Here is a 23,115-nt window from a genome sequence, read left to right as displayed (position 1 = left end):
GGTCTTGAAGAACCAATGAGGCGGAAATGGGACGTCCTCTTGCCATGCCTGTTGTTTGCTTACCGTGAGGTGCCACAGAAGGCTCTAGGGTTCAGCCTCTTTGAGCTCTTATACGGTCACCCGGTAAGAGGACCTTTGAGTCTGGTCAAGGAAGGCTGGGAGCAATCTCCCAGGAAACCTCCCCAGGATGTATACAGCTACATGCTGGCCTTTCGGAACCAGACTCGGCGCTTCAGAGAACTTGCTCAGGCAAATCTGGAGGCCAGCCAGGAGGAGATGAAGCGATGGTATGACCGGAATGCCACTCTGGTAGAGCTTCAGCCTGGTCAGGAAGTGTGGGTCATGTCCCCTGTGGAACCTTGTGCGCTCAAGGACAGGTGGACTGGACCGTTTAAGGTTGTGGAGAAGAAGAGCGATGTCACCTACTTGGTGGACTTGAAATCTCCCAGGAACCCCTTGCGGGTCCTGCATGTCAACCGTTTGAAGCCCCACTTAGAAAGGTCCGAAGTGGGCATGCTCCTAGCTACAGATGATGGAATGGAGGAGGAGAGTGAGCCTCTTCCTGACCTCCTGTATGCTAAAGAGCAAGACGGGTCAGTGGATGGTGTGGTCCTCTCTGACACACTGACCCTTGAGCAGAAACAGGATTGTCGCCACCTGTTGGGACAATTCCCGGATCTGTTTTCCTTGGTTCCGGGTGTCACGCATTGGTGTGTCCATGACGTTGACACCGGAGACAGCCCTCCTGTGAAGCACAAGGCTTACAGGGTGACTGACAAGGTCCGAGCGTACATTAAGGAGGAGGTCTCCAAAATGTTTGCGTTAGGGGTGATTGAGTCCTCTAGCAGTCCTTGGGCCAGCCCAGTGGTCTTGGTCCCGAAGGCTGCAGCGCCTGGTGCTTCACCGGAACTCCGGTTCTGCGTGGACTACCGAGGGCTCAATTCAGTCACGAAGACTGACGCACACCCCATCCCCAGAGCTGATGAGCTCATCGATTGGTTGGGGGCTGCCCGGTACCTTAGTACGTTCGATTTAACGTCTGGGTACTGGCAGATCGCCTTGACTGATGGGGCAAAAGAGAGGTCAGCATTCTCCACACCAGATGGGCTATACCAGTTCCGGGTGATGCCCTTTGGGATGAAGAATGCCCCTGCCACCTTCCAGAGGTTGGTCAACCAGGTCTTGGCTGGACTGGAGGAATTCAGTGCCGCCTACCTGGACGACATCGCAGTGTTCAGCGCCAGCTGGGAGGAACACTTGCGCCACCTCCAGGAAGTGTTGTTGGCCCTGCGCGGAGCAGGCCTCACAATCAAAGCCAGTAAGTGCCAGATTGGGCAGGGTTCTGTGGTGTACTTGGGGCACCAAGTAGGGAGCGGTAAGGTGGCCCCCCTGCAACCCAAGATTGATACCATCCTGGCTTGGGCACCGCCCAAAACCCAAACGCAGGTGAGAGCCTTCTTAGGACTCACGGGTTATTACAGGAGGTTTGTCAAGGATTACGGCAACATTGTGCACCCCTTGTCTTCGCTGACTTCCAGGAAGCAGCCACGAAACGTGATCTGGACTGATGCCTGTCAAACGGCCTTTGACACCCTGAAAACTGCAATGTGCACAGCACCTATACTCCAAGCACCCGATTTTTCGAAAGAATTCATTGTTCAGACGGACGCTTCAGAGCATGGCGTGGGGGCTGTTCTAGCTCAGGTGAATGAAGAGGGCCGAGACTTGCCTGTAGCCTTCATCAGTAGGAGGTTACTTCCCAGGGAAACGAGGTGGAGTGCGATAGAGAGAGAAGCATTTGCTGTGGTCTGGGCGCTGAAGAAGCTAAGACCCTACCTGTTTGGGACTCACTTCCGGGTTCAGACAGACCACAGGCCCCTCAGATGGGTTGATGCAAATGAGGGGTGAGAATCCAAAACTGTTGAGGTGGTCCATTGCTCTACAGGGGATGGACTTTACGGTGGAACACCGCCCTGGTACAGATCACGCCAATGCTGATGGTCTGTCCAGATTTTTCCGCCTTAGTGGTGAGGGCTCCCTAGGTTAAGGGTAGTTCTCCCCACATTTCAGCTGGAGGGGACACGTGTTAGACCTGACATCATTGGCTTGAGTCTCTCCTCCATTTTCTCTGTTTGCCTCTACTGTTTTACGATGTTTTTGCTGGTATATGCTTTGGGCGCCGTGTCACTGCTGATCAGTGCCATAGCGCAAGTGCTCCCTATGTTAAAATGACGTATCTACTGTATCCATGTTTGGCTTATTTGGTTTACTGTCAGTCCCCAGTCTAGTGCACCAGGAGTGCCGGGGCTTGTAAATACAAATGCTGCTCGTGGGCTTGCAGCACGCGTTGTGCCACCCACAGGAGAGGCCTTGGAAAAGAATGTCTACGGGTCGGTCATTGCGAGACCCACGTGCAGTCCTGTACTGTCACGCCGGTTGCGCAGGTATCCCTACTTGCCAGCCCCTCCAACCTTCCCTTAACTTCATGTTAGTCACCCCTATGGTAGGCCCATGGGCAGGGTGCATTGTAAGTGTAAGGTAGGACACGCCTGACCAAGTTGGCATGTCCTGATAGTGAAGTGCCGCCATCTTCGGGCTTCACTATTGCGAGGTAGCCTGCTCTCCGTTGGATAGAATGGGCCGCCGGGATTATTAACGCTATAATCCTAGCTGGCTCGGGGAGCATGGTGCAATGTCGAGTTTGGTATCCCTGAACTCAGGGTTTAATTACGCATCCGTTGGTGTGGATGGTTTTTGGACTCTGGGTTCGAAAATAGCACTTTTAAAAAGTGTCTATTTTCTTGCCTAACCATATCTGGTTTCTGCTGGTCTTGCGTGTGTGTGACAGGAGCTGGGTGGCTCCACAGGTCTGGATGAGTCAGTGTGGGATGAGTGGGACGTTTACGTTGAGAGTAGGGGGAGAGTAGTTGTTGATAGCCTGCCTTGCCTGATACAATGCTGGCTCCACCTCCTGCTAAGCGACTGATGGCTCTGTGCCTGCCATGGACGATCCTAGCCCCACCTCCTGCCAGGAGGGCGATAGCTCTGCTCCTGCCAGTATCAATGCTGGCTCCACCTCCTACGGGGCGTCTGAGGACTCAGCCCGGCTCAATGAATAGGCCAGGTGCTGCTGCCTAGCTCCGCCCACCACAGACCCAGGATGTTGGGAAACCCCCGGCATAGACAAAGGGATCAAAGACGAAAAGGGGTATAAGAGAAGGACCCCTGAACTAGGAAATCAGATCACTTCTGACAAGGAACCCTGTAACCAAGGACAAGAGGCCTGCTGATCTAAAGGACTGCCTACCCCTTCTGCCAGTGTGCTGTTGTTGGGGGAATCCTGCAGTGCTTCTTTATTTTTGCCAAGGAACCAGGAGAGAGGAACTTTGTGTGTACTCTCACGCTTGCTAAGAAAATCTCCAAGGACTGGAAGAGTGCCAGTCTCCTGCTGAAGTCACAGGGCTAAAGGACTTCATCTGCTAAAAGTGCTATTTGCTGGAAGTGTGAATCCAGCACCTCGGAAAGAACCAGCAATCACGACGATCGGACGCTGGGCCCGACCGACGCCAACAGCAACGCCAGTGAGTGGGAGTACGGCTCTAACTCCAGAGGACCTCGTGTCTGCCCCGCTGCTGATCGCATCAACCGTGTGCCCTTCGACGCCGTGAGCGCTGCTCACTCTGTGCAACTGCATCATCGACAACGCCTGCTGAGGCCTGATCGACACCGAAGACGCGACGCCGGATTGCTCGACGCCGCTGATCATCGTGTGCTTAAGTTTCCTAAGGTACTGTGTTGTTGGGGGTCCGTGTGACTCCAGGCCCGACGTAGCGCTCCTCGCGGTCGACGCCGAACCTGTGGATTATCTTTGCCCCGGCGTTGTGTAGCTCCCGTGTGAGTTACCCTGTTGCTAAGAACTGTGTTTCCAAGAAGAAGATTTGCTTGATACTAAAAGACTCTTTGTGCTAAAGAAGAAACTACCTTTGAACTATCCTTTTTCCTTCCCGAACGTATTTATTCCGATTGTGTACAGTTTGCCGTTATTTTGGTCTTGTGCTAAGCCTTATATAAAAATACTTATTTTTATAATACTACTGTGTCGTGTCCATTTGTAGTGTATTCACTTTGTTACTGTATGTGGTCATAATTGCTTAACACACAGCCTCTGAGATAAGCCTGTTCTGCTCTGCCAAGCTACCAAGGGGGTGAGCAGGGGTTATCGAAGGGTGTGATCCCCTTGCCCTGACTAGAAAAGGAGTGTCCCTATTTGTCAGAAGTGTATACCTCTGCCAACTAGAGACAGCCGGTTCTAACATCAAGCAAATTGGTTTGACCCATTTGTGCCTGGGAATTTTGTAAACAGGGCAAATAAATAAAATGTGTGCTAAAGATTAGTTCTGAGTTGGACAAAAGAGGCATTTGCTATGGTTCAGGGCATGCCATTTACTAACAAACGAATTAATTGGGAGTGGGCCCAGTCTAAATTGATGGTAAAGTTTCCTATCATTAAAAACTGTAAACGAACCACAGGAGCCTTCATACTCTGTGTCATGTTTATGCTCTAGGAGCTCCTTTGTTAGTGACAGCCTTGTTAAAGAGGAATAACGCTTCATTTTGACCATGTTCCAGTACACCGCCTTAAATTCCTTCTTTGAAGGAAAGAAATTATCAACAGGATTTTCCCACAGTCTACTCATCCCCATCTCGCTCAATATATCTTTTGCCCGTCTCAGCCAGGGGATTTTACACATAAGATCTGCCTCCCTGACTTCAAGAAGAGCCTGGGCGTACAGGGACAATTCTGGTGTGACCCAAAGCCATCTCCAATAAGCCACTGGTCTAAATCACGCCGTGTCCTCAATAAAATGGCAACCCAGATCTAAAAATAGAGCAGTAATGGTGTTGATTGGGGAAGACCAGTTATTACCCTCAGGAATTTGTTTTGGGCTGTAGCCAAAGGGGCTAAGTTGTCAAATCCCCATAATTCTGCCCCAGATAAAACCTGGCGCTAATTTTAGAGTTGTATATTTTTAGGACAGGTGCAACAGGCTTGGTGTGGGAAAGACGCTGTTCCTTCAACAGGGCACCGGACTATTGGGCGTGTTTAAGGACCAATTGGTCAATGTAGGGCTTCCAATTAAGTTTTCTACCTAAAGTAATCCCCAAATATGTAAAAATGTAAGTCTGCTCTAAGGTGGCTTCGTTCATAGCTACTCTGACATATAACCTTATGTTTATGTAGAACCATAAATTTGTTTTTCTCCACATTAACTGTAAGGTCATGGTCCCAACAAAACTCCTCAAAGCTAACAATAGCCGACTGGAGTCCTTTTTGTGTCTTGGAAATTATCAAAGTAACATCCGCAAACATGAGCATAGGAATATTCATGCCGCTAGGGTAGGAGCGTCAGTGGGATGATTCTGGAAATACTGCACTACCCTATTGATGTACAGGGAAAAGAGGGTTGGTGCTACAACGCACCCCTGTCGAACCCTATTTGCAATAGGAAACCTATCGGTAACACTCCCCTGCTGTCCCCACCATACCTGTGCATAGTTAGAATCATGTAATGTATCTAAAATGGCCATTAGTTCCAATAGCATGCCCTGTTCCACAAAGGCTCTCCAAATTTTGGTGCGTGGGACAAGGTTGAAAGCCGACTTAAGGTCAATAAAGGCTGCGTATAGGGTACCCCCTCCTATGATTACCACACGCCAATAAATTAAAATAAACCTAAAATCTGGTCAATAGTGCTGGTGTGTGAACGTAACCCCACCTGCAGTGGAGATAAGATGTCAAATTTGTCTATCCAGGCCTGGATACGACTTAATACCAGCCTGGCTGTGACTTTTTGGATACAATCAATGAGGCTTATAGGCCTGTAGTTGCCTGGGTTGGAGCGGTCACCTTTCTTAAAAATTGGGAGGATTTCTGCTCCTGGCCGTGTATCTGGCATGGGAGCACCACTGGCAATGGGATTCGCAAGTAATTGGATATATGTTACCCAGTTCGCTTTATCATACAAAAACAGATCAGTTGGGATACAATCCAACCCATGCGCCCTACCTCTCGGAACTGAGTTTAACGCTATTTCTACCTCTTTCTTTGTAAAGTGCAGAGAGGAATTAAATGGGGACGTTTTGAACTGTTCTGAATCTTGTTCCGCCGTGACAAACTGGGCCTTAGAATGTGATACCCACTGCTCGGGGGCTACACGGTTAACTGGAGCTTGGCTTGGTTTGCCACTGCCCCATTTCACGAGATGCCAAAAGGTAACCATGCTTCTCCCTTTACTAGCCTTGAGCAACTCATCCCAATGTTGCTCATCCCAGTACCTTTTAGCTTTCTGTTGGACTAACTTGTACCCAACCCTCGCCCTTTTGATGTCTCCCATATTCTTTAATCTAATTGCCTTGGCTAGTGTTCTATAAGCCTCTCTGCAGGATTTTCCATACCGTGCGACCACCTTGGGGCCAGAATTTTTCTGGGGGTTTTTAAACTTTGTAATAAAAAAGCCTGTAAGCTTATTGAACAGTTCATTGTATTAACTTCCTCTTGTGTGCCACAGTTTTGAAGGGTAGCTATTGCACTTTTCACCAGCTCCCTCACAGCCGCGGCCGGTAGTGGGAGTACGTGCCAGGCGGTGACGTGGGGATGGGAAGGGGGTGGTAGTAATGTATGGATTACGGATTATAACAGCTAAGTAAACATATAAATAAATAAAACGAATTTTGTTGCGTGCACTGCATCACCAAATGCGATGCAGTGCGCGTAAAGAAATTTGTTTTATTTATTTATATGTTTACTTACCTGTTAAACTCCGTAAACCATACATTACTACCCCCACCCTGTCCCTCCCTACGTCCCCGCCCGGCAGGTACTCCCACTACCGGCCGTGGCTGCTCCCTGATCTGCTCCAAGTGCTCTTCTTTGTTAATGCATGTGTTCCATTTGACTCTCCTAGTGTCGTTACTAAGCTGCACTTCCACAAAGGCGCTATCTGGTGCCGGACAATCAATTACAGAAAAACCCTTAAGCTGCATGGATAGTACTAGGGGGGTTATGATCGCTTTCGGTCCGCTCCTGAACTGCCATATCTATTAGGGAGGGCCAGAATTCCTTAGTGAGAAAGGTAAAGTCTATACAACTACTTCTCAACCCAATATTGTAAGTTTGCGAGCCCTGCCTATCGGAAACGGACCTCCCGTTAACAGCCCTAACCCCCCTCTCCAAACATAGCACTTTTAGCTGCAGCGCAGCTCCAGTCCATTTTTCAATTAACGGAAGGACCAGTGACGGAATATTCTACTGAGCGTCCTCCTCTAAGCTGAGGTTGACGTCATTGCTGTCTAATGGTTCGAAAGAACAATTGAAATCTCAGTCGCTTATCAGATTACATGCGCCTTTATACTGGTCTAGAAAAGTGTCTAAGAGAGCAACTGTACAGGAAGCTTTTCCACCTGACAGCCCTCTCGCGTATACATTGATAATCAGCAGATCAGGGGCATTAAGCATCTGTAGTTAGATTATTAAAATATCCCTACTGTCGATGCACAATTCCTCTACCCTGTAACAATCTCACCCATGTAGAGAGGCCCCCCATGGGTCTTTCCCTCTGGCCTCCCTGCGCTATTTTGGAAAAAAGTAGGAAACCCTGGTGAGTTAATTTTGCAAATTTCCCAAGCTTCATATGTTCCAATCGTGACCATCCGGACCTCAAAGAAAAGGAACACGACCAAAGCAACCATTCATCCAAGGCAGTGTTTTTATTAAAAAAAACAATGCATTTCGGGCATATGCATGCACTTCGTCAGGCGTCACCGACTTTAAAGGTGAATGTAGATGTAACGCCACGTGTGATCTCCAATGTTCAATCTTTCCTGCTGTTCCCATTTGTGTCATTTGGGTGCTTGGGGACGGGGACTTGATGAGATGGGGTTTGAAATCTATAGGACAGCCGAGTAGTGCATAGGCCAGAGTGTCGAAGTGGTGAAAAGGAGGGAAGATTTCCTTTGAGCCTAGTGGTTTGGAATGAGAAGGGTGGGCACTTTGTTACCACAACAGGGAATGGGTGAGAAACGTAATGAATACATGTAAGAAAGAATATGTTCTTTTAGGAAGTAATTATTTAGGTGCAGACGAAATTGTAATTTAAATCATTGTTTCTATTGTCATTTACAGTGACCCCTGACGAAGGACATGCATATGCCCGAAATGGATTGGGTTTTTTAATAAAAACTCTGCCTTGGATGAATGGTTGCTTTGGTCGTGTTCCTTTTCTTTGAGGTCCGGATGGTCACGATTGGAACATATGAAGCTTGGGAAATTTGCAAAATTAACCCACGTGCGGATTCGAAAGTGAACAGAACTATTTGAAAGGATTGTTGCAAAAAATGATGACAATTTTGAAAATAGAAAAAAAGATGAAAATGGATTAATGAAATGACAGCCATGATGGCGCTCTTTGGCTGTGCAACTGACAGGGGCGCAAACAAACGTCCCATCCCTCGCAATCGTTGCTTACCTGGTGCTGTGTGGGCAAAGGCACTATTGTCAGGTTGCACGCACTCTCTTGATGAAAGGAAGATGTTTGAATCGAATTTGAATAAACAGGAGTGCATCCCGATCCCCCCATATTGCACCCAAATGACACAAATGGGAACAGCAGGAAAGATTGAACATTGGAGATCACACGTGGCGTTACATCTACATTCACCTTTAAAGTCGGTGTTGATATTAGTTTGAATTGTTTGCGTCAAGGCAATACTGAACATTATTAGACGATGAATATGTGCATCTTAAGTTTATGCGATAAAGTGTTAAGTAATTCAATACCGTTACGATAACTCACCGTGATCGTATGTTAGAACATTGCACTATGGGATATGTAGTTGGTGTCAGCTTTTGAATACATTAGTGCGCATCGGCATTGGCGGGAAAGCACCGGCAATTAAACCTATCAGGAAGCCCGATATAGATATAAACATGGTTAAATAGGGGAGGGGCAAAGACAGAACTAACAATTTGACTGAACAGATGGCTGGGTGGATTTTAAACAGTTACGGCAGGTACGTGATGAGAGACATTATGCATCTAAATCGAAGAGGATAAAATGGAAGAAAAAAAGGGGGTAGCTTGAAGGGGGTGCATAAAAAAGACGGGGACTTGATGAGATGGGGTTTGAAATCTATAGGACAGCCGAGTGGTGCGTAGGCCAGAGTGTCAAAGTGGTGAAAAGGAGGGAAGATTTCCTTTGAGCCAAGTGGTTTGGAATGAGAAGGGTGGGCACTTTGTTACCACAACAGGGAATGGGTGAGAAACGTAATGAATACATGTAAGAAAGAATATGTTCTTTTAGGAAGTAATTATTTAGGTGCAGACGAAATTGTAATTTAAATCATTGTTTCTATTGTCATTTACAGTGACCCCTGACGAAGGACATGCATATGCCCGAAATGCATTGGGTTTTTTAATAAAAACACTGCCTTGGATGAATAGTTGCTTTGGTCGTGTTCCTTTTCTTTGAGGTCCGGATGGTCACGATTGGAACATATGAAGCTTGGGAAATTTGCAAAATTAACCCACGTGTGGATTCGAAAGTGAACAGAACTATTTGAAAGGATTGTTGCAAAAAATTATGAAAATGTTGAAAATAGAAAAAAAGATGAAAATGGATTAATAAAATGACAGCCATGATGGCGCTTTTTGGCTGTGCAACTGACAGGGGCGCAAACAAACGTCCCATCCCTCGCAATCCTTTCAAGATTGATAGCACCATGGCCTTGGTCAACAGCCATCCCCCTTGCTTCCTGTCCATTACTACCCTCTACAATACTAGGAACTGATGATCTCCCCACTCTGGAGATATTTAACAACTCAAGTTTCGTAGGGGCAGAGATCTGTGGGGCGAGGTGGGTCCTAGATGAAATTCCTCCAGTAATCACATCGCCAAAGTGTCTTTGATTGTCTATCAGATCGCAGGGTCTCTTTAGGTGGGAGTTTCGATGATTGTGATTCAGCCCATAAATGTAAAGCAGGAACGGGAGCAGAGGTATGATACCACCAGAAGGTAGATAAGGTAGGCAAGACTGTAGTAAGTTTCCGTTTTGCCCCCTCCCCGTTCGGTCACAAGCCAATTCTAAGTTGGATAATTGATTTAGTCTCTCCTCTATTTTATCTAGTTTGCTCAGGAGCGGGTGTAGAAGTGGCTTCATGATCGGGTCAATATTCTGACATAGATCGTCTCCTTGGCTTAGAGGGTGTGTGCTAGATAGAATATCGGAGTGTGCACCCTAGGACATGGCTGATGGCACATCTAAAGGGGAAGTGGTAGATGCTCTGGATGTTTTAACTGACTTAGATAAAACTGTTTTCTTAGCCTTCCCTCTTTTTCTCTTACATGGAGGCTCCTCCATAGGGCTCTTATCTACCCCAATAGTGTTAGAGATCTCAATCAAGTGCAATGTACTGTCTGCTGAATTCTGAGTAACCAGACCTTCTAACCCATCCACTCCGATTGAGACAATAGGGACAGAGAGCAACAATAGGTCTTACCTCTTCCAAGGAGAGGCGACGTTCTGTAAGCTCAATTTCCTTAGAGAGCACATCCGCCGCTCTCAATAGGAAGAAGTCCGGGGTATTAATAATTTCTCCTTCCGGTTCAGAAGGCTTTGCTTTCCGTATCAGCATTCTACGTCCAAATGAATGCCGAAGTAGAGGACATTAGAGGGGTGGCCCGGCCCAGCCTCTTTCAGGCGATGAGGGGCGTGGATAGGCCCACCCTTGGCCCAGGCGCGCCCCGTGTGCCGTCATCGCGCTATTAAGCATGATAAACAGGCGCAAAGGTTGCCTGGAGTTGGAGTCCCTCAAAGGAGCCACACAGAGACAGGCACTTCTCCCCATCAGCAGAGCAGAGCAGGTTCGATGGCGGCTACCAATCTATAAATGCCCACAATTTTTTTAAGACATACCCAGGTAAGGACCTATCTTTGCAGAGTCCCCTCTGCACAAGGCCGCCTGTGTTCTATTACCAGACTGCTCACAGCAGCAATCTTGTATGTGCAGCTCACACACATGTGCACACGCTTGTTCACATGTAACAAGCCTACTGCCCCCTACCTTAGCTGTGCTGCAGAGGTCTTACCTTGAAATGTGAAACTGCCATTAAACACACTGTGTACAATTACTGTGAAATTATGAGTGAGACCAAGTTAATGAGACTCACTCAAAGTGATGGTCCAAAAACCAGGTGATCAAAAAAAAAAGCGAGTAATTCTGGTGAACTTAATGGGTTAAACACATTTGCAACAGAAGTTATGAAATTGACAAATTTCAAGATTCACTCTAAAGCTTCTTTTTTTGGGTTACAAAATAATAAGGTCCGGCTACTTGAATGCCCTGGATGCAAATTACCACCTCAACGTTTTACTTTTGGATTGGACTACATCAAAGCATAAGCACTAACATCACTGTCTATAATACTTTACAAAAAGACATACATATTTACATTATTTGTATCACCCACATTTTACTTTCAATTTTCTCTGTATTTTTTATTTTAGGCATGATCAAGTTAGCTCCATTGCAGAGTATAATTGACTCCTACTTGATTTGATTAAGAGGCTGAAATGTATGTGGCCTGTCTAGCTGATAACATCAAAAATGTTTTCTTTATTAAATAGGTCCTGGGGCCCCTTTGTTTATACCTCCGCTTATTACATTCCCAGTCCAGGCAGATGGTTACCAGGGACATGTAGTACAGTGCAAGAGCCATCAGATCATGATGTGCCAAGTACAGGAACATAGAGGGTTGTGTCAATGGCAATGAAATGCTTGTGTGCCTGAGGCCTCATGTGTGTCTTCACTAGACCACCAAATTAAAGTAGAACATTGCCAAACTTTTTTCAGGGACCATTGGTTGGGTAAATACATAGGCACACCCAAGGGACAAATTCTGCATTCCTACAAAGGGTGCCCCATTTTGGGACAACACTCTAATAACATAAAGCAGGAGTCTACATGTGGGATCAAGATTCCAAGCTCTCTCCAAGGTACCTCCAACAGACTGTTGAAGAAATTTGAGACTGCATGTTCTTTATCTGTTGCATATGTAGCATTGATTTGTTAGATTTCCTAATACATCAGCACCTTTTGCAGAGTTAAACCATAAGCTCAGCAAAATCTAAAAAAACGGACATCCAAGGCATCGCATAAAAACCTCTGATCTACGACTGTTTTCCAATAGGTAGATTTGAATGTTGTGAAAGCTTTGGTGTAACGCACTGGCGGGCAGATTTACAAGCCCCGTGCGCCACTTTTGAGCAGCCGTTGCGTCACTTCTGTGTAGCAGCAGCGGCGTAAAACTACCTCCATTCTGCGGGGGATTTACAACGTGATGCATCTAGGGAGATGCGTCACGTTGTAAAGCCCTGTGCCACATGATACCTGCGTCAGGCGTTCCGGTGCAGCAACGCCACGGAAAAGTGCCTGAGTGAAATCTACAAGATTTCACTCAGTCACTTTTCCGACCCCGCTGCGTCAAAACCTTGCGCCTGCTTGAAGCAGGCGTCAGATGTGCACCACCATGTGCAAGATAGGCCGGGTTGGCACAGTGCTGGAGTTGTGTCGCGCCCACAACACAACTCCAGCACTATGCCAATGTAACGACGGCAGATGCGACACGCATCTGCATTTCCATTCGGCATGATGCGCCGCATTGTAAATGCGCCGCATCCGTGGTGGCGCAAGGATTGTGATGCGTGTCGCAAGTTTCCTGGAGCATCCCTGCTGATTTGCAGGGATGCGCCAGGAATTGTAAATTTGGCACTGAGCCTTTGCTTTCTCTACCACATCTACCTATCAAGCAAGCAAGATGACTCTGACATTTAAAAGTTTGCTGCTGACATATTCTGGACTTTGCAGTTTAGAAGTTAGAACCTGCCATGGTCAACTCTGTAGTTGGAAGATCGGTCAGTGAGTACCACTAATCTGGGTACTAAAATTGCCTATTATTTACAACACTAAGAAATGGCAGGAGTACAATATAAAGTACTCTATCAAAAATTAGTTGCTGTTATATTAGTTATTATTATTATCCTCAAAGTGGTATTCTCACAATCATCTAAAAGGGATGAAATTAGAGTCAACAGCAGTAATTGAAAAATCACTTAGAAAAAGGCACAATAGTTCATAGATCACAGGAACACTTCTGCTGACACTGAGGCCAGTTTATAATTCTACTGCCAGTCTTATAGAAAACCTTAACAGTACTTGCCACGGTGTGAGCAGCTTTGTGAAACTGATGAAATAAGCATTTTGTCCCTCCCAAATGGAAATCGAAAGAGACAGTATCTAAGAGGACCAGTGTTAACAACCAACAGTATTCAATATTATCAAGCAAGGTACAGGACACACCTTTTTGTATAAAATTGCATTTGTCATATAGGAACAATACGTACTCTCAAACCCAACTTGAGATTCGACAACTTCTTACTGAATCCCTGTTTGGTTTTGGTAAATACCAGAAAGCTATTTTGTGGATGCAAAGGCTCCGGTTTAGCAAAGCGGAGACTTTGCGACTACAAAGTAGCTTAGTATATCTGGACCAATGTTTACAGAGGTCTGACATTAAATGAGTACAATGCTTTAGTAATGTTACCTCCTTGCTTACTGTAATATTCTGAGGAAACACAGACCAGTCTCCAAAATCTGGATTATCTTCAGTTTTTTTTTAATTAACCCCCTAAAGGTATTAAACCTTCTTTTAGCTCCATCCCCTAACCCAATTCCACACAACGTTGCTGCTAAGGATGTGCTTTCCCAGAAATCAAGAATGAACAAGACTGTGTATAAGTCGGTACCTTTATTTCTTGCTTTAGCTATCAGCTTGGTCCTTATCGCATCTGATGGCGTGTCAAACGAACAGAATGTCCCTCTTCCTCTCACTCTGCTCATAAGATGGGGATAGCGGTCCTGGATAAAAGACATTAAAGACAACATATTGGAGTTCTGCTTTAGCTCCTGTTTCTTTAATCATCATCCACACACTCTTGACTCTCTGCTTTTCCTTCCCCTTTTCATGACTTGTTAACACAAATCATAAACAGTATGAGTAAGCCATAGCATACCCTTCATTGTATGTTTTCAACATTTTATGTGAATTTAATGGAAACAATGGTTTGCTGGGTAGTGCAAACGGTAAAATAAAATTGCAACATTATATTTACAAAGTGTTGTGTGTTGATGATTTAATCAGCTGCATTCACGCATAAACACTTGTTATGTGCAGCACTTAGTTTCGCACCAATCAGCAAAGGCAAACAACTAGTGTTCTGCATAAGATTTCACTTCATGGACACCCACCCAATGAAAATTTGCATATTATTTCTCATTTTGAGAATACTACACGCATTAAAGAAATATGCAATTATCCTTTTGCTAGTTGTACGCACCAGCTTTCATTAGGCACTCCTGTTTCATGCAAAGCCAGGTCACACTGTATTAGTAGATCTAGCTTTGCATGGAAATCCATGGGTGTTCTGCACAGTTGCCGCCCAGTTTAATGTCCTTTGCATATATACATAGAGATTTGGTGATGTCTGATACAATGTCATTTGGCTGTACTCTTGCATTAAATTTTAACGCAAAATGTTTTTTGCGCAAAGAAGTGGATCAGCGTTTCCATTTAAGCCGCTGTCATGTGAGCCACAGTTTAAACGAATAGTGAATCTGGGATTTGGTATACAAGAAGCCAGTAGCTCTCCAAGGCATCAAATAACATTTTCCTGCATGACGGGTGACAACATCAAATCTAACACTGGATGGGTAACTCCACCCCGCCAGCGGAGTTTACGGAGATTTCCTTACTCCAGGCTCCGTGGCGAAGGTGGAGTAGGCAAAATTCAGTCTCCGTGGTGGAGCGGAGTTAGCAGCTCCCTCCCCCCTTCCAAATACTTTATAAATACTAAAAAGAAGGCACTTACCTGTGTTTCTGCCGCCTCCCCTGCCTGGCCGCTCTCCTTCCTGCTCCTCTCATGTCCTTTTACATTAAAAAAAACTCTAGGTTGTACGTCTTGCGAGTGTGCATGCGGACCCGCAAGACATACAAGGTAGTGTTTTTTTCAATGAAGAAGGACGCGAGGCGGCGAGGAGCGGGAAGGAGAGCAACCAGGCAGGGGAGGCGGCAGAAACACAGGTAAGTGCCTTTTTTAGGTCTCGCCTACGACGAACGCGCTGAAAGCGCGTTCTTGCAAGCGAGAACTATAGTCGTCGTCTCAGCAGTCTGAGACCGACGAAGGGAGACAAGACCTGGCCGCGCGCAGCGTTTCCCCATAGGATAACGTTGTGTGCGCGGCCAGGTCTTCTCTCCTCAGCATGCCAATGCAGACCGGATCGCGTCGCACGCCTCTCTGGAATGCAGGGGGAGTCTGCAGAGAGGCGCGCGGCGCTGATAAACAGCCATGGTTTTTTTGGGGTTTTTTTCGTCCCGTGTCTGAGCTTGTATTATTCATTCAGTAATCCTGCTCCATATGCGCGTGTCTACAAGCTAACACCTTGTGACTAACAGTGGTAATAATAAAGAATTTTTAAACGCTGTATAATTGCGAGTGAAATAACAATCTCATATGGCGCGGGATCCATCGTGAGCAAATTAACTAGTTTGGAGGGTTCCAGGACTGACTTTTTAAAATCATTATTTCTGCCTCTTGCTAGACTTTCTTTTGCGGCCGCGCGGCAGCCGCACGGCCAATGCTCGTCTTAGTCTTGTCTCCTTTTTTTTTCCTTCCTACGTAATCCTGGTCTTCTCATCTTCCTTTTCTTTACACCTCCTCCTCCTCCTCTCTTCTTTCACTCACTGCTCCTGCCCTTCTGTTATACTTCCATTATCCATTTCCTGTCTTCTCCCCGTCTTCTTTGCTGCTGCTTCTCGGGCAGCTCCCAGCAGGCTCCCATCCTGGCAGGGTCTGAACACTCTCGTCTAACAAGGAATGCACATTTCACAGCAAGCACAGTGCTGCGCGATCTGAACTTGCAGCCTCACCCTTCTGCAGGAAATATCACCCCTCAGCCTGCAGAATCGTGAACATATTGTCCCCGGGCACCACCATGACTTGTTGTCTGTTCGCTCATAGGCCTTAGAGCACCACTTGTGTGGTTGCGGAGCTTGCTTGGGCGCCTAGTTAAGCTGCCTTGCAGGCTTGAGTTGAGCTGCTCCGATGGACCTTCCTGCTGTCTGTTTTGTTTTATTCTGCAGGAGAATTGTTGAACTCTTGTGAAAGGGGTGGAGCCTGCTCCCGGCTCCCCTAACCTCACTCAGTGTAAGTCGGGTTGGGATGTACAGCATAGACAGACATTTAAACGTTCTGAAATGAACACATAAATGCCTCAGCCATCTGGGCTACTTTATCAGTAACTATTAGAAGAAATCTATGAAGGTTGTCCCGCAGGGTCACATGAGGCAGTCCTGGCGCAGAAGGCATTACGTATGTCAGTTACTCTTTCTATGAACTGAGGCCGATATTGTCGTGCCGCTGCTGTCCAGCTCTCAGGCACTCAAAGCAGCTATGGCAGGCCCAGATACCAGGTACAGGTTCTTGGGAAACGCCCTGGTTTTAATAGATTGCTCCTTGTTGGGATCAGACTGCAGAGGTGCGGGGAGGGGTCACTCAAGGAGGCAGAGCCTGGTAAGATCCCCCGTCTACTTGCTGGACTGGGGAAGGATAGTAAATGCATTCCATGCATCAGTGTATACTTCTCTGTTGTTTAGGTAAAAGAGTATACATTTTAAGAATGACGGTTGAGACATACATTATTGTCCATACTTGTCCATTTTTTAAAAACCCACTTGCTTCAAGCGTATCTGTTCCCCAATCCAAAGATTATTAGGTACAGTGTAGAAGGATGCAACATTGCAACATTGTAACCCTGCGGTTGAGGAGGAAACATGATTTAGTTTTAACATATGCATCTGGTCACCCAGCATGCAACCCACTGAGCTACCTGTGACGTGAGGGTACACGCAGACCTCAGCAGCAGGCAGGTGAACTCAATGGGGCACTCTGAGAGCTAGACGAATAATCTCCAAGCAGATGCCTGCAGCAGTAGCTGAACCTGCTGAGCTAACACATGGTCTGGAATGAGTGGATGTTTGGCATGTTGGGTACAGACCATCCGACCAGAGCCTTGAGAGTTCTTATCTGACTAACCCCGGAACCCCCACAGGCTTATCTCTCTTTAACCCCATATAGCGAGTTATTTATATGTGACGGAAGTTGTGAGTGCTAATTTAAACTGAACTGTCTTTATGAAATCAATACAAGTTGATGTTTATCAACTTAAAGTTACCAAGTGTATCGATCTTAGAAGCATAACATGACGAGCCAGCCCGTTAAGAATTCGAAGCTGTTAGTTATACAGATCTCTTCAGCAGGTACATTAGCCTGGAGATATTCCACCTTCAAATAGGAATTTTATTCACCTTCATTAGCATTTGGGTGAAAGGCTCTTAAATACATTGATCGGAAGCCTCTTGCGCTTAAAACAACCTCCTTTGAGTCATCAGTGCGCAGTCCGATAAGAGCTGCACTGCGCGAGCTGCCTATTGCTGCGCTGTGCGCATGTGGTTCATTTTTAGGTCTCACCTACACAAGCACACACACACAACCACACACAACACAACACACACAACCACACACACAACCACACACAACCACACAAACACACCCAACCACACGCACACAACCACACAACCGCACACAACCACACACAACCACACAACCACACACAACCACAACCACACACACAACCACAACCACACCGTCAGTGCACACTTTCACCAGGCACAGACACCATCAGTCGTCAGTGCACGCTTTCACCGGGCACAAACACCACCAGCCGTCAGTGTACACTTTCACCGGGCACAACCACCAGCCGTCAGTGCACGCTTCCACCAGGCACACACCACCAGACGTCAGTGAGCGCTTTCACCAGGCACACACACACCACCAGCCGTCAGTGCACGCTTTCACCAGGCACACACACACCATCAGCCGACAGTGCATGCTTTCACTAGGCACATACCACCAGCCGTCAGTGCACGCTTTCACCAGGCACACACACCACCAGCCGTCCGTGCACGCTTCCACCAGGCACACACACCACCAGCCGGCAGTGCACGCTTTCACCAGGCACACACACCACCAGCCATCAGTGCACAATTTCTACATGCACACACACCACCAGCGCACACATTAATTGTTAACGCATCCACAATTAACTATTGTAGCATTCGCAGCATGGCGCACTTTACTTTTAAACATATTCATCTAAAGCGCAGCATGCCACCATTGCTACAAAAATGAATAAAACAAAATTTGGCCTACAATTTATAGACTTTTGTTGCAATTGGTGTTGCAATATTTACAATGCCAATAGCTCAAACTTAATTAATGCGAGACCTATTGCATTGCAAATGCTTGTTTTGTATTTTTAAAGCATCTGAGAGGGGGGAGCGGGGAGGGAGCGGAGCAAAGCTATGCATAGCTCCACATAATTATTAAAACTCCATGGAGCTACGTGTAGAGGCACTACGCCAGTTCCGCCCACTGTTAATCAAATCAACTCCCACTTGTGCTTATTGCTGCCCAATGAGAGCACATAATATTACAATTCCCACCCTTGCTTAGGTTATCCTATAGTTCTCGATCACTCCTCGTCATCCAAATATTTTCCACAAGTAGTAAACTAGTGAGGAGGGTTTGTGGGTGGGTAGGGAGTGTATTACTCCGCTTAGTGGCAAAGCACACCTACTAAGAACTGGACTGAAACCACTAAATTCATTACACATATTAGACAGAATGGCTCAACCTGCACTTCTAGAGCTGAAATATTTGTATCAAAGTGGCATTTTGTGCTGAACCACACCACATTGATGTAAACTAGGCACACCAGCGGTAGTAGCTGCCCATGTCCTTTTTCCTACAAACCCTCTACTCCTTAAGGTCCGTGGCAATCAATCGCTGTTTAATGCTGCTGTTCGGTACGTCTTACAAATTGTTAAAAATCGATATTAAATAACCTAAAAACTGTAGTACTGTATATCCCCACCGAAACGAGGAGGACGGTGACCCAGGCCCTGATCACAAGTAGACCCTACGCAGGAGCCCCAGCCAAACTCCTGAAACGACTCCAACGCATCCAGAAAGCCTCTGCCAGCCTGATCCTCGACATCCCACACCGCAGCCACATCACACCCCACCCCACCTGAGAGACCTGCACTGGCTCCCTGTCAACAAGAGCATAATCTTCAAACTCCTCACCCACGAACACATGGCACTCCACAACACCGGACCAGTGTACCTCAACAGCCGACTCAGCCTCTACACCCCCACCCGCCAGCTCCGCCCTGCAGACCTCACACTCACCACCGTCCCCCACATCCGAAGAGTGACCGCCGGCGGTAGATCATTCTCCCACCTCACCGCCAAGACATGAAACACCCTCCCCATCCACCTACGGCAGACCGAAGACCTTCTGACCTTCAGGAGACTTCTCAAGACCTGGCTCTTTGAACAGTAGCAGCTTCCAAACCCCCCCCCCCCCCCGCTCCCCCCCCCCCCCAGCACCTTGAGACCCTCACAGGTGTGTAGTGAGCTTTATAAATGCTATGATAGATTGATTGTTTGATCACAATTAAAACTGGAAAATTAACTGTAACAGCCAGGCAAGCACCTACTACTTTATTTATTGTTTATGTGTGGGCACCTGTATCTGTACTGAGTATGTAGTAGTAAAGTAAAAAACAATCTACCTGGAACCTTTTTAGTTTGTGCTGCTGTTTTTGTGCTGCATTATTGCAATGTAATTTTGTTGTGTTGTGCTGCAGTGGTTGTGTTGTGTTTTGATTGTTTTGTAGTGATTTACACCTCTTTCTTTTTAAATTGTTTTATGATCTTTGTGTATGTTAGTGTGTTATGTTCTGTTTACGTTAGGTATTTTAAAAACCCCGCTGCATTTCCAGTCCAATGCAACACATGCCCTGCAAGTTTCTGTGATAGGCAATCATTTACTAGTGAGGTGGTATAATAGCCTTACAAAAGCTCATCAACTACTTAACAAAACAGAAAACACAAAATTGTGACAAACTGAGTCTTAACTTGGCACTCTCAATGCTTGTTTATTTAACACAGCCATTACTCTTGTCATTGGTGAATTGTATTATTAATGTGGTGATCTTAACGGTTTGTAAAGAGAACACAACTATTAGAAGGTTTGGAACATTTTACAGATGATGCTGTTCATCCATCCATCCTCAGTTAAGACTGGCAGTGAAAACTGCAATGACTCGCGCCATGCAGTTAGTCAGTGACTTACTTGCACGCCTTGGAAAATCGCTTCAAGTAAGGCCATCACGAAAAGTGACATATGATGCGACATCTTGTGATATCACTGTGATGTCAAAGGCCATAAAAAATCAAACTTTGTAGTGTTACATGTCTTGTGAAGTTAGAATGGTGTCAAGGCTAATGGTGCGTTATATCATTTTACACCACAATGGCATTTAAGTAAATTGATATCACTGCCACTAAGATTGAATACTTCATTGGTGTATTTTACCAATGCTTTAAATGAAGATAAGGGACAAAAAGGGTTTGCGAACAGTACTGGTTGTGAAGAGGACTTGTGCAGATTTCTAACAGCACTGTCTAAATCAGAGTTGATGCCATGAACTACAGATTATTGTAGTAATGTCTAGCATGCAAGGAACTAATGGTGCCACAAGAGGGAGCCCTTGCTTCAAGATGGAACCTTCTCCCTGGCATTTTCACTTTGTTATTTGAACCACTGTTAATTAAAAACTGACATTGAAACACGTCCCTTTCGGGCCCTGTATTCATGTCCTTCGCATTAAAGGCAAAAACACTGATTGATATCTGAACAATGAGCGTAAAAAACTGTAAAATACTCCATGTTGTTCCTGTTTACATTTCACATGCTTTACTTAATCTTACATTCCATAAGATAAATTGTTTTTTCGAAGATGTTGTGTTAAATGTTTTTTCTTTCACAGGTAGCATATTATGCTTGTATAGTGCACGCTTTGAATTGAGTTGCTTCCAGGTGTTTATAATGGGGTACGATTGAGTTATGGCTGAAGGCAGTGCAAATTTTTCTCAGTGCCTGTTAGGGGCTCATAAACGTGTTCAGAATACGTGGTCATCCAATTCTTGGCCTTTCTGCAAAGTGCACAGAGCAACTGTTATGTATGCTGGATGCAGCTGCGATTCTATGCAAATGGATGGGTATGGTGGCACTTTACAGGAATTTTAGTTTACATGTTTATGCCACACCCTAAATTACATGCAACACCCTTATCACGGAATCCCCTCTTCGTTTATCCCACTGAAAGGCATGATTTACAAATCTACACCATGGTATTTATCCTTTGTGCAGTCGCACAGGATCTGTAGATTATCGGTAACCGGAAAGACCGTTTTTGTGTCCCATACAGGCTTCCATTCAAACCTTTCTAATTTCACATGGTAAAACACCAAACTTGAATAAGTACACAAAAATCAGGCTTCCTAGCTTATAAAAATGTATTGAAGACGCTGAAAGCTGAGAGCCAATTTGCACCCCTCCACCTCTCTGAGCACATACACCTTCTAAATCACATTTAATTATGAGAGATCACTTCAGTTTACATCACTTTAAGGCCTTTATGTAATCGCCTCAGCTGCAGGAGCGGCCGATGCAGGTAATAGCAGTAAGTTTGTGGGGGTAGGGACTCAACAGACGACGGGGGAAAATTAATTATTTATTTAATTGTCCCTCGTCATTGTCTGTAGAGTCACTTCCCACCCTACACTGCTGCGCTTACCTGCACGGGCCACAGCTGTAAAATGCACTTTTCTTTCTCCTTCCTTATTGAGGTTTTGAAGAACCTGGTCTTAAAGCCACTAGGGGACATACAAACCAATACCTGGGGTCAGTGATAGCATGTAGGAGCTGTATCAAGAGAGGAGAGGCACATCGAGGAGGTAGGCCTCAAGGAGAGAACAGCAAGACAAGTCACGCCCCCTCTAATAAGGTATCACAGAGAGGGAGAGGTAAGCCGCACCTGGCCAGATCTCCTCTGAATAGTGAGAGCTCCAGCAAATGGGCCACTCCAGAAATAGAGTGGGAAATGGAGGTCAGGGGGTTAAGTTTATTAAGGTATGTTTAGGCCAAGAAGGAAGACGTCAATTAAGAGGTGCGAGGCATGGAGTGCACACATTGAGACCTGAGCCAATATGAGAGATAGGACGCACACTCCTTGTTTGCACTGTGGCGTACATTTTAAAAGCTATGCTGCCAATAAACAGGGACAGTACAGCCTATCATGTGCTGCCCTCAGGGCAACCCTGTAGTGTAGTTCCTATATTCCCAATAGGCTCTGCGCATTGAAATAATATATCCTATAGATTTGACGTAGGACTTTAGTCAATAGGTCTCTATTGAATATACTAAACTTAATAGTGAATGCCAGCTAGCTCAGAGGTCACTAGAAACTTTCTCGAATACACAAGAAGGGAATAGTTGCTGACAACCGCATAAACACGACAACTTTGTTTCCCCAAGAATAATACGCATCTCTCAGAGTCGTGGAAACAATAGATAACTAGTTCACTCAGTCAATCGTGCATGCTTCGTTTCTACAGAGTTTGCAGAGAAATAGTGAGGCGGGCGTTTTCAATAAAAAGGGTTTATTGAACAGTCTTCTCTCTAATGCATAGAGGTGAACTGCTACAATTGTTAGACAGAATGCAAAGTATAATGCGTACAGCGAGAATAGTATTATGAAATAATACTGTAATAGCATTGTATGCTTTCTAAGCCATATAAAAATACATACATAAATTACATAGACTGAAATACTCAACTGGTGCTTCTAAAATACGCCTACCCCAATGTACCTAACCTAGGTCTAGTACGAGGAAGTAAGTATTGTTTAGCATAAGTTTTAGTTCTTGACAAGAATCTACCAAAGGTTTCTCTAGGTTCTAATCAGCGCCATACCTTAGAATGAAGGAGGTCTGGTATCTCTGTCTCGGGGACTCGATTTCCCAACACCCTGC

The 23,115-nt window shown here is 45.8% G+C and overlaps 1 protein-coding gene across 4 annotated transcripts in view; it reads right to left on the bottom strand.

Annotated features, from left to right (window-relative positions):
* ABAT (4-aminobutyrate aminotransferase) overlaps positions 1 to 23,115 on the bottom strand; it is a 712,333-nt gene that overhangs the window by 15,956 nt on the left and 673,262 nt on the right. For all 4 annotated transcript variants that reach the window (XM_086941270.1, XM_086941269.1, XM_086941268.1 and 1 more), the window contains exon 15: positions 13,861 to 13,972. In XM_086941270.1, coding sequence (XP_086797396.1) covers positions 13,861 to 13,972 — 112 coding nt within the window. The remainder of the gene's footprint in view (positions 1 to 13,860; positions 13,973 to 23,115) is intronic.

This window comes from Lissotriton vulgaris, chromosome 10 (assembly GCF_964263255.1).
Source record: "Lissotriton vulgaris chromosome 10, aLisVul1.2, whole genome shotgun sequence".
In the NCBI taxonomy this organism is placed as follows: domain Eukaryota; kingdom Metazoa; phylum Chordata; class Amphibia; order Caudata; family Salamandridae; genus Lissotriton; species Lissotriton vulgaris.
This window is presented reverse-complemented; position numbering and strand designations above follow the sequence as displayed.